This window comes from Rhododendron vialii, chromosome 9a, assembly GCF_030253575.1.
Source record: "Rhododendron vialii isolate Sample 1 chromosome 9a, ASM3025357v1".
Classification (NCBI taxonomy): Eukaryota; Viridiplantae; Streptophyta; class Magnoliopsida; order Ericales; family Ericaceae; genus Rhododendron; species Rhododendron vialii.
Genome location: NC_080565.1, coordinates 38947187 through 38960534, shown reverse-complemented (window position 1 = coordinate 38960534; position 13348 = coordinate 38947187). Strand labels below are relative to the sequence as shown.

The window sequence follows — 13348 nt, the reverse complement described above, 5'->3', positions numbered from 1 at the left end:
TCATCTATTTTGTGATTGTCAATTTGCAAATTTGTTATAAAACAAATTAGGTTGATTATTCATCTTGTACTACAAAATTAGGTTAATCTTGGACCATATTTGTCCGAAATTTCATGTTGTTCCTTTCTCTTTTCAGTAAATAGAGGTGATTGCTCGATTGGGGGTGAGGCTGCCGCCTCCCACCTCCACCCACACCCCCCCTCCAGCCACCCACCCTCCTCTACCATACCGCCCCCTCAAAATCCTCTCCTCTGCCGCTTTCTTGCCCTCCGCTCCTGTCCCACCTTCTTTTGCCTCCCTCACCCGTATCCCCTCTTTCTTTCCCCCACCTCCTCCACCGTTTTCCCTCTCAAACCCCCTTCCCCACTTCCTTCTTCTCCTCTGTGGCTCAGTTTGGGGTCAGATCGGGCGTTGTGGTGTAGCTAGGGTGGCTAGGCTTCTCCTCCGGCGAATAAGTTGCAGGTTCCATGAAGGTGGCTCCGGCTACATTTTCCGGCTACCGGAGGTGGTTTTTCTTGTTTTTAGTTTTTGTTTTGTCTTCTCACTCTCCGGTTTCAGAGAGGGTTGTTCCCTGCATGGAACTTTTGCTACCCTTTGTGGGTGTTTTTGTTTCCGTTGAGAGTTGGTCGGAGAAGAGGACGGTGAGGCGCGTCAAATTACAGCTGCCGTCTTCTTTTCCGTTTGCGTCTACGTCCGCTCCCTACTTGGAACTCTCTCTACCACTTTTGGGTAGTGCTTTTTGTACTTAGAGTATTCTTATTCAATCCATATGGATAACCCTTATCGTGGGTTTGTTCCCATCGATGGGCTCCGGTTTGGGATTTGTAGCCCTTTGGGCGGATTTTGAGAAATCAAAATCTTCTGAGTTTGTTCAAAAGAATCATATTTGGAGTGGGGCCATGCGCCACTCCAATGCGGGTATACAATTAAATGATGGCTAATATATATACACACAATCTCGCCCCTAGTTTCTCGGACCTCGCAAGCAATAATATATACTTATGAAATATATTTTTTGGTTATCAAAATGGAAATACATATGACCTGTGTCCCGCAGAAATCTTGCATCTAGCAGCTGAAATGTTATTTTCACCTATGAACCTCGCAGACTATCACACACACAAACAACCCCCCACAACAATCCCCCCCCCCCCCCCCCCCCCACACACACACACACACACACAAAATAAAAATAAAAATTTGTCCCTTTAGAAAATCCATGAACTAAAATGGAAGAAAAGATTCCTTAGGACACAGATAAACATGCCTTTCTGATAACGATTTCTCTAATTAATGGAAAAGATCCCCATATGTGGAATTCGATGATCTCAAGGAAGGGAAATAATTTACATGCTTAATATGCCTCAGTTGATAATGACGAGGTTTATTTGTTATCCTTCTGAATCCTATCCAAACTAGAACAAGGACATATCCTGGTCCATAAGGATCACGATTACACCACCCAGGATACACCCTATTTAAAAGACAAAATCAGTTGAACAAATGCATAGAACAATAGTATCAGCTGATGCAGCTTCTAATAATTGCTATTTGAATGTATTTAAAATAATAAGTTTACACTTTCTCCCTCGAAATGATTTCATGCAACACTGGTGGATAAGTATGAAAATTCTCAACGTCAACAGTTTTGGCCAAGTAGGCCTGAGAAAGCAAACAAGGGTTGGTCCTCCATTAGATCGCGTGTTCAAATCTCATGAAGACCAAACATTCCAAACTTTGGGCCACTGGAGGTTTTACCCCGGTCATTAACTTCAGTACCCCAGAACAAGTCGAGGTGCGCGTAAGCTGACTCGAATATCCGGTTATTAAAAAAAAAAGTATGATAAATATTTAAGGCAGCCGTATGGGTCACTTGCAGTAGTACCAGCTTCATGGAACTCTGAATGTGCATTTAACGACTAAAATCAACGAAAGAATTTCTTAAGACCCCATTCATAGTTTTGGAAAAACCAAGACTATAGCAAGAATATGCATACATATACAATTTTACTTCACCATATCAAACAACTTGTATTTGACCTTGTGCAGAATAAACATTACATTGGACGTACAAATTACAGAGACAATTACAATATTAGTGAATTGTATGCATACTACTTACATTTATCTAAGACCACCATTAACATGTATCTATGACTGTCATATGAACCAGAAAGGAGATGAACTCCCCAAATAAGAATGATCGAAACAATAACATAAACTACACACAGTACCTCCGAATGAATGCTCTGCAGATATCAGGGTAACACAGTTGATGTTGTGTTTGAGCAGGAATTGCTCCATTTACTGTATGAACCCATTAACTTATCTACCATTGTTGTGCATCAATTGCGAAAAAACTTGGCTCGTCGTTATGTCTGAATGCCCATCGCCACCATTACGTCCATCAATTCCAACATGGCGCGAGGGAACTCGAGGAACAGTTCTGAATGTTGGTAGCTCTGGAGCACTGATACAACTATGTTCTTGATGTTCCCTTTGGCTCCCAGTTTCCTGAAGCTGAAGTGCATGCTCCAAGTTCCACAACACATCCCCCATCGTCGGCCTGTCAACCCCGTATTCAGCCACACATTTCTCCGCCGTTTCACCAAATTTCTGCAGAGAGCTAGGTTTTATCTTCCCCATGAGATATGGATCAATGACCTGGTCAAGTAAACCCTTCTTCTGCCATTCCATTGCCCATTCAGCAAGATTCACTTGATCCCTCTCAAGCAATGGGTCCACAGCAGGTCTAGCACAAACAACTTCAAAAAGCACAACCCCAAATGAATAAACATCTGATTTATCTGTAAGTTGCTGCCTCCTGAAATATTCTGGATCAAGATACCCAAAACTACCCTTGACACCTGTGCTTACATGGGTCTCATCCAGACATGGACCGGATCTTGAGAGACCAAAATCAGCAACCTTAGAAACGTAATTTTCGTCGAGTAAAATATTGGTAGATTTGATGTCACGGTGGATAATTCCCTGAGCCGAACCTGTATGAAGGTAGTGGAGCCCTCTGGCGGCGCCAATGCATATTTCAAGCCTTTGTTTCCAAGACAAAGGTGGTAATCCAGAAGAACCATATAGATGTTTTTTCAATGGCCCCTTTTCCATATATTCGTAAACAAGTATCATTTCAGACTGTTCTTCACAATACCCAACAAGCGAAACAAGGTGGTGATGACGTATTTTGGACAAAACTGTAATTTCAGACTGGAATTCAGGGAGGCCTTGCCTTGATCCTGGAACCCCTCGCTTCACGGCGACCTTTACATTTTCTTTAAGGACCCCTTTGTAAACCATACCAAATCCACCGGATCCGATTATCAGTTTTCTATCGAAATTGTTTGTTGCCATTTGTATTTCCTCAAAAGGAATCCTCAATGCAAGAGATGTCCCTTCAGATAGCCTACTGTTAGAACTCCCTCCATATACTCTCAAAGGCGTCCACCCCATACTTTCCACAGGTTTTGGTCTCCGTTTCTGCTTCCTTTGTCTCAATATCAATAAAAACGGGACTGCTAACAAACACAAAAGAGCAAAGGCTCCAACAATTGAACCAGCCAAAACCCAAGTACTTGTTTTCTTGGACCCAGTATTCGAACCCTCCACAAAATTCACCATTTTCATGATCTCTACCCCATTCAAAATGGCATTCATTCTCAATGGACTGCTAAGCTCAGAAGGACCCACGCTAATCCGCACAACCCCTGAACCATCCGAATCCACCACACTATCAATGTAATACGGAGATGCAAACAAATGGAAAGTAAGAGTCGACAGATCAACATCTTTGTATCCAACAAACCCGTTTATATACACATCGAAGTAAAGCTGGTTAAGCGACTGACTAACGATATCACAAAAATGCAAACGAACAAAGTATCGAGCAACCCCTGAATCCACTGGAAAATTCCAAGTTATATTAAACATAGAAGCTGTATTTAGGTTATCCCTATTCATCTGTTGTGCAGTCATGTAAACATTATCAGGAGCAATCTCTCTGCTCGCACCGCCCTTCTGATAATTCGGTGCATCTGTGGTTGTTGCAATTTTCGCAGCGGATTTCAGAACTAGAAAATCCTCATCAGGAATCCAAGTCCTCCAAAGGGTATCATTGAAAGGGGTCAATTTTGGACCCCCAACATTTATCCTATGCACAGTTTCTAAAACATAACTAGACATATTACCAAACACTTCAACAACTCCATCAGAACCAATCAATCTAGCTTCATACTCCAAAATTACATCACTAGGAACCGAAAACACTTCAACTGCATTGACAAATGCAAACCCTGAATTAGGGTTTGTAGGTACAAACAACACCTCAAAAGCTGAAACATTAACCATCATAGCAAACTCCTTAATCACATTATTTCTAGTACTAAAATCGGTCAAAATCGAGAACCCATTAGCTAAAACACTGAAATTTGCATTGTTGAGGTTATATTGCTGAGAAATAAATGGGAAAAAATGAAGACGCACCAAGTGCTTTCCAGTTTGCTTGATATTGAACTTATAGCTCGAAGCAGTGGTGAAAACCCTAGCTGTTTGGTAAAGTTGGGTAGAATTTGGAGATGGATTTGGGTTAGTGAGGGGAACTGATTCACCTGAAGAGAGAGAAATAGAAATGGGTTTTGTCAAATCGCCAACGAAGAGGCGGTTATCGACAGTTATGTTGGCGCTTGACCCACAGCTGATGAGGTAGTTATCTCGAGGTGTGAAAGCAGTGGAGAGAGAAGGAAGTGAGGAGTAGATGAGAGAGAAAGCTATACAGAGGAACGGAATGATTTTAGTCTCCATTCATGCAACTGAGAATTTTTTTTTGCCCAGCATAAAAAAGAAGAAGAAAAAAGAGATGGGATTGATGGAGATTTTTGTGGGTTTGTGGAGAGTGACTGGTGATAGGAAATCTAGCAGATGGGATTCATGGAAAGCTGGTGGGAAGTGGAGGAAAGAGAGAGGAAGTTGGAGAGAGAGAGAGAGAGAGAGAGAGAAGCCAAGAAGGATTGCGTGTTCTATTAATGGGAAGTTATGGGTTCTTGAGTGAATTCAGGAGATGGGTTGGATTCAGATGGTGCAATATATGCCAATTAAGGGACAGCTTACTAGTGAAACTTTTGTAGGTGAATGAAGAAAAGGAGTTTTATGGATTCTTGAGTGAATTCAGGGTATGGGTTTGATTCAGATGGTACAATATATGCCAAATAAGGACTGCTTTTCCAGGGAAATTTTTGAAGGTGAAAGAAAATGGGATGAGTTCGATGGCTTCTTGAGTGAATTTAGGATATGGGTTTGATTCAGATGGTACAATAAATGCCAAATAGGGACAGCTTTTTGTAGGAGGACAGAAAAGGGGGAGCGTTTTTGACTTTCAGGAGTAGCAATGGAGTGGTAGCAGTGAAGGTCGGGAAGTGGATTACAGGCTTACAGCAATATGAAGGGACAGGGGAAGGCAGTAGGCATGGGAAGTTAATGGATTTATTAATGGTGATTTTTCACAACCGTTCACGTGAGCCATGTCTACTTCGTATTTGTAAACTGTGGGGAAAGGGGCATGATGATAGTCAACAAATGGGACCATGCGTCCACAACGGTCTCGGCGGCCTTTACTTTTGTTTTCTTTAGCTCTGCCTCTCTTGTTTTTTTCTTCTCGGGTCTTGAAAATGTTGGGATTTTTAAACGAAGAAGGAATAATATTTTTTGCTCGTTTACTAGCCGAGCTTGAACTCAACAAAACTCGTCTCAGCTTGACTTGTTTATAGCCTTGTTGGAACTATTAGTACCAAATTCTAACGAAACAAAGCAAAGAGTGGACAATATGATACTAGACAGAATGAAAACCACTCGATCCAAATGAAATTAGGTAATGGACAATGTTTAGTAAAACAAAGTGCAACTACACTTTTGATGAGTTTAACTCTCATCTGCGCTGCAACACATGAAAGTATGAAACAACATTATGAGGTAAAGAAAAGAAAAGTTGATGATCATACTACCCCTTCCATAGTTTGAGCTAGTTTGGAATTCAAACATCAATGTTACATTGTTACGTCTTTGACCTAACGAGTTGGTTTCTGGTTGACAATCTGCAAAGAGAACTTCACGCCAGTGTAGTGACACCCAAAACCCCTCACCCGTCTGATGCCTAAGTCGGAATATTTGTGGAGAAAAGTGTATAGAGCTCAAGCAAATGAGGGTGCAAAAGTCGTGTACCTATCTCATGCATGAGTAATGATTTTATAGGTTTTTGGATCGTGGGATGTTGATAAAGATGATACTCCCTCCGTTCCAAAATGACTGACCTTTTTGGAAATTTTGTGTCATTTTAAAATGCTTATATCTTCCGATTTATGAAATTTTGTTATTTTAAAAACTTTGTTTAATAGAATTAATTAAAATCTATCAAAAAAAATCCATATTGCATATTTTTTAACACTCATATTGAAATATATAAGCAATTGAAAATAACACGCTTTCCCAAAAAGGTCCCTCATTTTGGAACGGAGGGAGTACCAATTAGCTCCAACAGCCTTAACTTTCCTAGATCTCCTAGGATTAGAAACCCCGGGGGAATAGGAGTGTTTGGAGTTATCCTGTAGGAATTGGGGCGGTGTAGGAGAGTCCTGACACGCCTAAGAATCCCGTTTGGGATGTATACCTTGATATTTGTAATGATCCGGTGTAGTTGAGTGCTCTTGGTCTGAGCAGACCGGTTATCCAAGCAGGCATTAGGCCGAACAGGCTCCTGTCGGTGGTCGGTTTATGCCTGTCATGACCTATTCTTTCCCCAAGGCCATGTGAGTTGGCACCAACTAACTTAAAGTGGGAGGCAGTAGCATTCCACCTCACGTATAGGTATTAGGTAATGGTGTGAATTTGACATTAAGAATCTAGATGATGTGTGCCTAGGTGCTCCCAATCTTGAAGGTCCAAGGATTTTGGAACAAATGCTTACACTTAAATTCAGCATTTTATATAGAAGAGTGTAGAAAGTAAGAGTGAAATAGTTCCAATGCTGCACAAAGTGACAACACCAATCTTCCAGGTCTTCAATCATCATTCCAAACTTATTCCATTTCCCCAGGAAAATTTTTTTTGATAAATACATTTCCTACAAAAATCATGACTTGTAATGTGCTATCAACTAAACACTACAAAATAATTCTTAAAAATACACAGCTCAGTACTACCTAAGTTCTATAAATTACGAGCAAGGAATCCCCAACAATACGGTTTGACAAATAGATACCAGAAAATGAATATAAGTGCATGCCTGCCCAGAACTTTAATACGATTTGGCGAAAATCGCAACTTCCTCTGCTGGATTGCCAGTCATCAAACATGTCTTGTTTCTGCCTTCAGGCTGTTCAAAAGGAAAGCACCGGATGGTTGCCCCTGTTTCCTCCTTCACCCTTAACTCATCTTTGTCGCTGTACCACCGAATTAAGATGAATTCAGAAATATGAAGTCACATACACACAAATAGGTGTATGCATAGAAAAAAACAACAGGCAAATAAATTTACCTAGCTGACCAGGGACCCCTCGCCCATTTCCCCTCACCAATTGCCGCTTTCAACTCATTATACGAATTTACATCGACAATGTTGCTGAGGAGGAATAAAATGCCAGTTACTAACAAGGACAAATAGTAGTCAAATGCAACAGAGACGCGAGCATTTTATCCGCAAAATGAACTCATAATACCATTTCACTACAAACTACCAAAAAAATATAGACATTTTTCCGGATAATTAAATGCATTGTACTGACTAATAGACCCATTAGGCACTTACATGACCCAGTACAATTAGATCTAGAGGTAGCAACAACTTTTAACCTTAGAGTTGAGCAAAAGGATCCTTATATAACCGTTGGTGCCCTGAAGATTGTATCAAAATTTCGTTTTTCCACAGTTTGACTCCACTTCAGCAAAAATTTAGGATAGTTAATATTCAACCCAAAATTTTCATCTGACATATCAGAATCATTTTCCTGTTTTTGTGTTACCCATGGCAATGAACAAATCTAACTTCCCCACATATGGAGCACAACAGATAAGATTTATTTCCCGGGTAAAACATGATAGGGTTGGAGAATGCACCTATTGCGAAATGAAGTCGCTCTCCCCAGAAGTGATGCCTGGATTTCATCCAACTTCTCTTTTACATAAGCGACCAAACTTGAAGCTTCCATGGATATCCCAAAAACTTTTCCTTGTTTTCCAGGAACATCTCTCCTAGATATGACCACACTCCCACTTGAAACATCACGGGGACCAATTTCAATCCTCAAAGGAACTCCCTAAAAAGAGCAAGATAAACATCATTGGTCGCATAATACTTCATTTATTCATGTTCAACTTCATCCAGTTTTCACTTTATTGCGGTGTTATTATTACTTTTGGACATCGCAAAACTTGCACAGGACTAACTAAAGGAAGACCCGCTATTTTGGCAAAAAGCAGAATCAGATGAGCTACAAATAGTTGATTGCATGATACTTCAACCTACGTGGGTTATGGAAATAGCTTTGAATGTCCAAACAAACCTACAATCCCATCAAATTCACACAAAGATTTGAAGTTATAGATTGCTGGGAGGTCTTAAGGTTAATGGTTATATGGTTAAAAAATAGGTGAGGAGTTTACTTGGGGGGAGGGATATTGCTTCAACGGATACTAAGTACAATTGTTCTTAGAAAGAGAACAAACCTTCATCTCCCAGAAATTGAATTTCCATCCAGGAGTTCTCTGGTCTGTATCGTCAATTTTCACTTTGATCCCTGCAGTCTTCAAAACTTCTCTGACAGATGATGCAACATTAAGAACTCCTGTTTTCTCATCATCCTTCTTCCAAATTGGGACAATTACCACCTGACAAGTGCAATGAAATTGAAGAGACAAGAATCACGCCAACCAGAACAAAAATTAAAAAGGTTAGAAATGTTGAATATATCACATACACGACACGTGACCCCAAACATAACACAAGATAGGCATATGGACACTTTAAAATCTGAAACGTATGGGCTATGGCTTGGAAAGACTGAATCTAACCCCTAACTCTCAGTATCTCGCATACACAAACGAACCTAACTAATCCCCGAGTTTTCCTGCTTAATCATCATGCAGTCAACTTTACACCCAAAACCAGTCATGTGCTACTACTCTATATGCGTGAAATGTTTTCATTCAACCTGGGGCACTGTGCAGCTGGACTAGGTAAAAACCAACATTAAAGGTTCTGCAGAAAGTGGATGTGAAAGCATTGAATGACAGTAACATTACAACAGCAAATCTAAGCACAGCCTTGATTTGATATTAGCATGACGTTGATCAGCTAAAAGTATAAAACAGATTGTAAGTACCCAATAACAGAAATCCAAATACCTGTATTGGGGCAATCTTTGGAGGAAGCATTAAACCAGCATCATCTCCATGAGTCATGATAATACCACCAACAAAACGGGTACTGACAGCCCATGATGTCTGCCATACATGTTGCCTTTGCCCATTTTCATCCGTGAACTGGGACATGAATGAAATTTGAAAAATCACTTAAGTTGGCGAAAAGAAAATTCAATGTAAAGCTGGTACAGAGAAGTGCTTCAACATAAGGATGATAAGGATACAGGCAGTTGCTCAAACATTGAGGAAATAACACATGACTTGCACACTGTTTGGTTATTTATCCAAAAAAATACAAGGGAATATATAGAGGAGAGTGGAAGATAAGGCTCCCATCAGGTTAGTTGTAAAAGGAAGTGCAGAAAAGTAGACAAAAGAAGTACAAAACTTACTCAGGCTCCATACACTGTACTTGTACATTGAGCCTGAATGATGTGCGATTTGAATTTCCTCCCAAGCACCTTACCAATAATGTTATTTGTGCCCAGATGACTCCACTATTCTCGCTATATCATGAAACGGGAACATTTCAACGACATTCTTTCTCCCCTCCCCATAATGGAAGAATTCACAAAAGCTGGTGTCATTTAAGCCTTTGTGTAGGTACAATACCATATAGCATTGGTATACACTTAAGACTCCTATTGTTACAGGCAGAGAACTGTGCATCGGTGACATGTGAGAATGTGGGCAGATAACTAAAACAAATTTTCCACCTACCTGCGTTGCAAAAGCACGAGAAAAATTCTGTCCAAGGTTGTGGCTGGTCCCCGCCTGAAGAGCCTTCCTATCACCCATCATAGCCTCGATCGTGTAGGTCTTAGAAGCACCAGCAAAAGTCTCCGATTTTGATTTTCGACCTGCAATAACAGGTATTGCAGTTTCCTCATAAGCAAATTTTGTATAGACATCAATCATCTGTAATGCCTGCAGTGAGCAGCATCAATCTGTTAAAACGAAAACAATAATAGAATTGCTTCATCAAAATCTAAAATAAATAATACAGGCAAATAAGATGCCAACCTCCTTCTCTGCCTCTTCTGGAGTGGCATGGGCAGTGTGGCCCTCCTGCCAAAGGAATTCAAGAGTTCTCACAAAGGGTTTGGTGCGCATCTCCCATCTTGTGACATTTGCCCACTGAGAAAAGATTTTTTGTGAATACTAATCAAGTATCAAGAATTGATAAGCCTGGATAAGAAACAGAAAAAGGTGGGGTGAAACACTTTACCTGGTTGACCATAAGAGGAAGGTCACGGTAACTATGAATCCACTGAGTAAACATGTGATTCACAATGGTTTCACTGGTGGGTCGAACCTGCCAGAACCTCAAGAAGTGCAACAATCAAAGCCAAAACTCAGGTCAAAGTTTTTCATGAACTTGAACCAGCTTGACAATTAAGTTACTATATTAAATAACAGAAGCCAAAATATTAGTACAATAAAACGTAAAAAGTTTTTAAGTTTTTTGAGTAATGTATGTACCACAAGTTTTTCTTCAAGTTCCTTTCCTCCTCCAATGGTCACAAGAGCCAATTCTGGACTGAAACCCTCAACATGGCTAGCTTCTTTCTCTATGAATGAATATGGTATAAACTGCATCAAAGATTATAGTGCATATTAAACAACACGGAAAAGAAGGAATTAACTTAAGCAAAGGCTTGCTTGTAGTACATTTACTTCTTTCCAAGCAATACGACCACCTATGAAGCACGGGTACTTCGAAAATGTCGCCGTACCCGGCGTGGGTACGGCAAAAACGTACCCGGTAAGGCAAAATTATGTCGGGTACTTTTGGTAATTTTGGGTACGGCAAGGGTACGGGACGGGTACGGCAAGGGTACGGGATGGGTACGGCAAGGGTACGTTTTAGCCCAAAATGAAATTTTTTCAAAATTTTTGGGATTTTTTTGTAAATAATTATAAAATGTGGGTTTATTATGTAATTTATTTGTCATTTATAAACACCTCTCTCTCTCTTTGTCCCTCTCTCTCTTCATCTCTCTTCTCTTCGTCTCTCTCTGTATATTTTTTTTATCGATCGGAATAATCTCTCTCTTTGTATATATGTACGAATGTATGCATGTGTAATGTATATGTATATATGTATCTGAAATTCTGAATACTAATAGATATGCATATTTTGTACTGATTTTGCTTTTTGTTGGTAAAATGGGTTTATATTTCATTTTATGCAATAAAAAATAGAAAAACATTATATATATATATATATATATATATATATATATATATATATATATATGCCGTACCCCCGCCGTACCCGTACCCTACTTTTTGGGGTTTTGCCGTTTCCCGTACCCGTACCCGTACCGTACCCGTACCGCGTACCGGTACCCGTGCTCCATAGACGACCACACTACACCCAAATCCAGAGGATCGAAAATTCACATCAAAAACTTGTAAATCACACAAAATATTCAGCAAAATTTAGGGGGAAACGAATATTCGGGTAGATGAAAGCATGAAACTATACAAAATTTCTGAACATGTCAACCGCCTTTACGAATTCTTTCACAATTGTCATGTATCATTGGACCACATTCGAGATACTTAACTTGTACTTCTGATACATATGGAAGAATTAGGACAACTTCTGAAAATGTCAAAAACCCTCATGGATCCTGTCATAAGTAACGGCCAACACTGTTCAATTAAATTCAAGACACTTAACTAACTCAGCTTTTAACGTCATTGGAATAGCTTATCAAATTAGTTAACTTTCTGTCAGATTTTGCAATATAACTTAGAGAAGCTGTCCGAATATGGAGAGGAGCCAAAAATCATAGGTTGGCCAGGATTCCCAAATTAATCATCACCGTCTAGCTATTCTCCTTAAAGCTTGAAGCTTTTTTTCATCACGTTTTCCCAAATCAGAAATTCCCAATCACATGTCGACCAACAAGTCAAACAACAGGAAACAAACACACACAGAGTAACCATACCTGTGGGAAATACATGTTACTGTGACCAGTCTCCTTGAACTTAACATTCAAATAATCCTGCAATAATCAAAATCAAAACAATTATCCACAATTTCAATGCATGCTACCACAAATTGAAAAACTGCACTGACTCAAACAAACCCAACCTGAATTGCCTCCCAAATGGCATAACCGTAGGGTCGAATGACCATAGTACCCCTTACAGGACCGTAATCGGCCAGCTCAGCGTTGGCAATGACGTCGAGGTACCAAGCATTGAAGTCCTGTGACCTCGGCGTGATGACTCGGTCTTGAACTCGGGACTTTGGGTCTTCGGTCTGTTTAGGAGCATCTTTCTCGGCGGTGCTCTGGGCAGAGAAGCTGGCGGTGGTCAGCCGCCGCGGAGGGAGGCGGAGACGGTGGTGGCGCCGGAAAATTGACGGTGAGCGCACTGAGCGGTGTGAGATGGCGGCGGAGGAAGAGGAGGCGGCGAAGATTGATGTGAGAGAGTGCAGTCTCAGAGCCCCCATGAGAGAGAGAGAGACGAGGATTAGATAGACAGTGAGGGTTGAAATCGTGCCTGAGCTCGGCTGTTTTCCAGTATATTTGACCCAGAACCAGCCCAACCTCGACCTTTGAAGGTAGAGAACCCTCTATGCTCTGTTTGGAAGTTATGGAAAATAAATAATTATAGTTTTCACGGAGGGTTTGGCAATGGGTGAAATAATCTCTAGATTTATTAACCAATTTTGGATGATTTAAGTGAGCGATATGAGATAAAGTTTAGCACTCCTCATGTGCAACCCTTTGACTTGGGCGACCCTCACGTGCAACATGAATGCTGGTTGAGGTATGATTTTATGAGGTGTGGCAATTGACTTGGATGACGGAGACTTGGGAACGTATGGTGAGGCACCCAAGACCTAGATCTAATATTATGTTATATTTTTTGAAAGGTTCCAATCTAATCCAATTAGCAATAGGTGGAA

At 40.5% G+C, this 13348-nt stretch overlaps 2 protein-coding genes across 2 annotated transcripts; both read right to left on the bottom strand.

Moving 5' to 3' along the window:
• Positions 1-1979: 1979 nt before the first annotated feature.
• LOC131300252 (probable receptor-like protein kinase At5g24010) lies at positions 1980-5503 on the bottom strand. The gene has a single exon (XM_058325980.1). The coding sequence runs from the start codon at positions 4810-4812 to the stop codon at positions 2326-2328; it is 2487 nt and encodes an 828-aa protein (XP_058181963.1). The 5' UTR covers positions 4813-5503; the 3' UTR covers positions 1980-2325.
• Positions 5504-7051: 1548 nt separating this feature from the next.
• Positions 7052-12996, bottom strand: LOC131300251 (proline--tRNA ligase, chloroplastic/mitochondrial). The gene is made up of 11 exons (XM_058325979.1): positions 12527-12996; positions 12381-12437; positions 10903-11013; positions 10649-10735; positions 10444-10557; positions 10141-10347; positions 9403-9540; positions 8725-8886; positions 8116-8315; positions 7538-7621; positions 7052-7442 (listed from the first exon to the last, which is right to left on the bottom strand). Exons 1-11 carry the CDS (start codon positions 12887-12889, stop codon positions 7298-7300), a joined length of 1668 nt encoding a protein of 555 aa, XP_058181962.1. The 5' UTR covers positions 12890-12996; the 3' UTR covers positions 7052-7297.
• Positions 12997-13348: the final 352 nt, after the last annotated feature.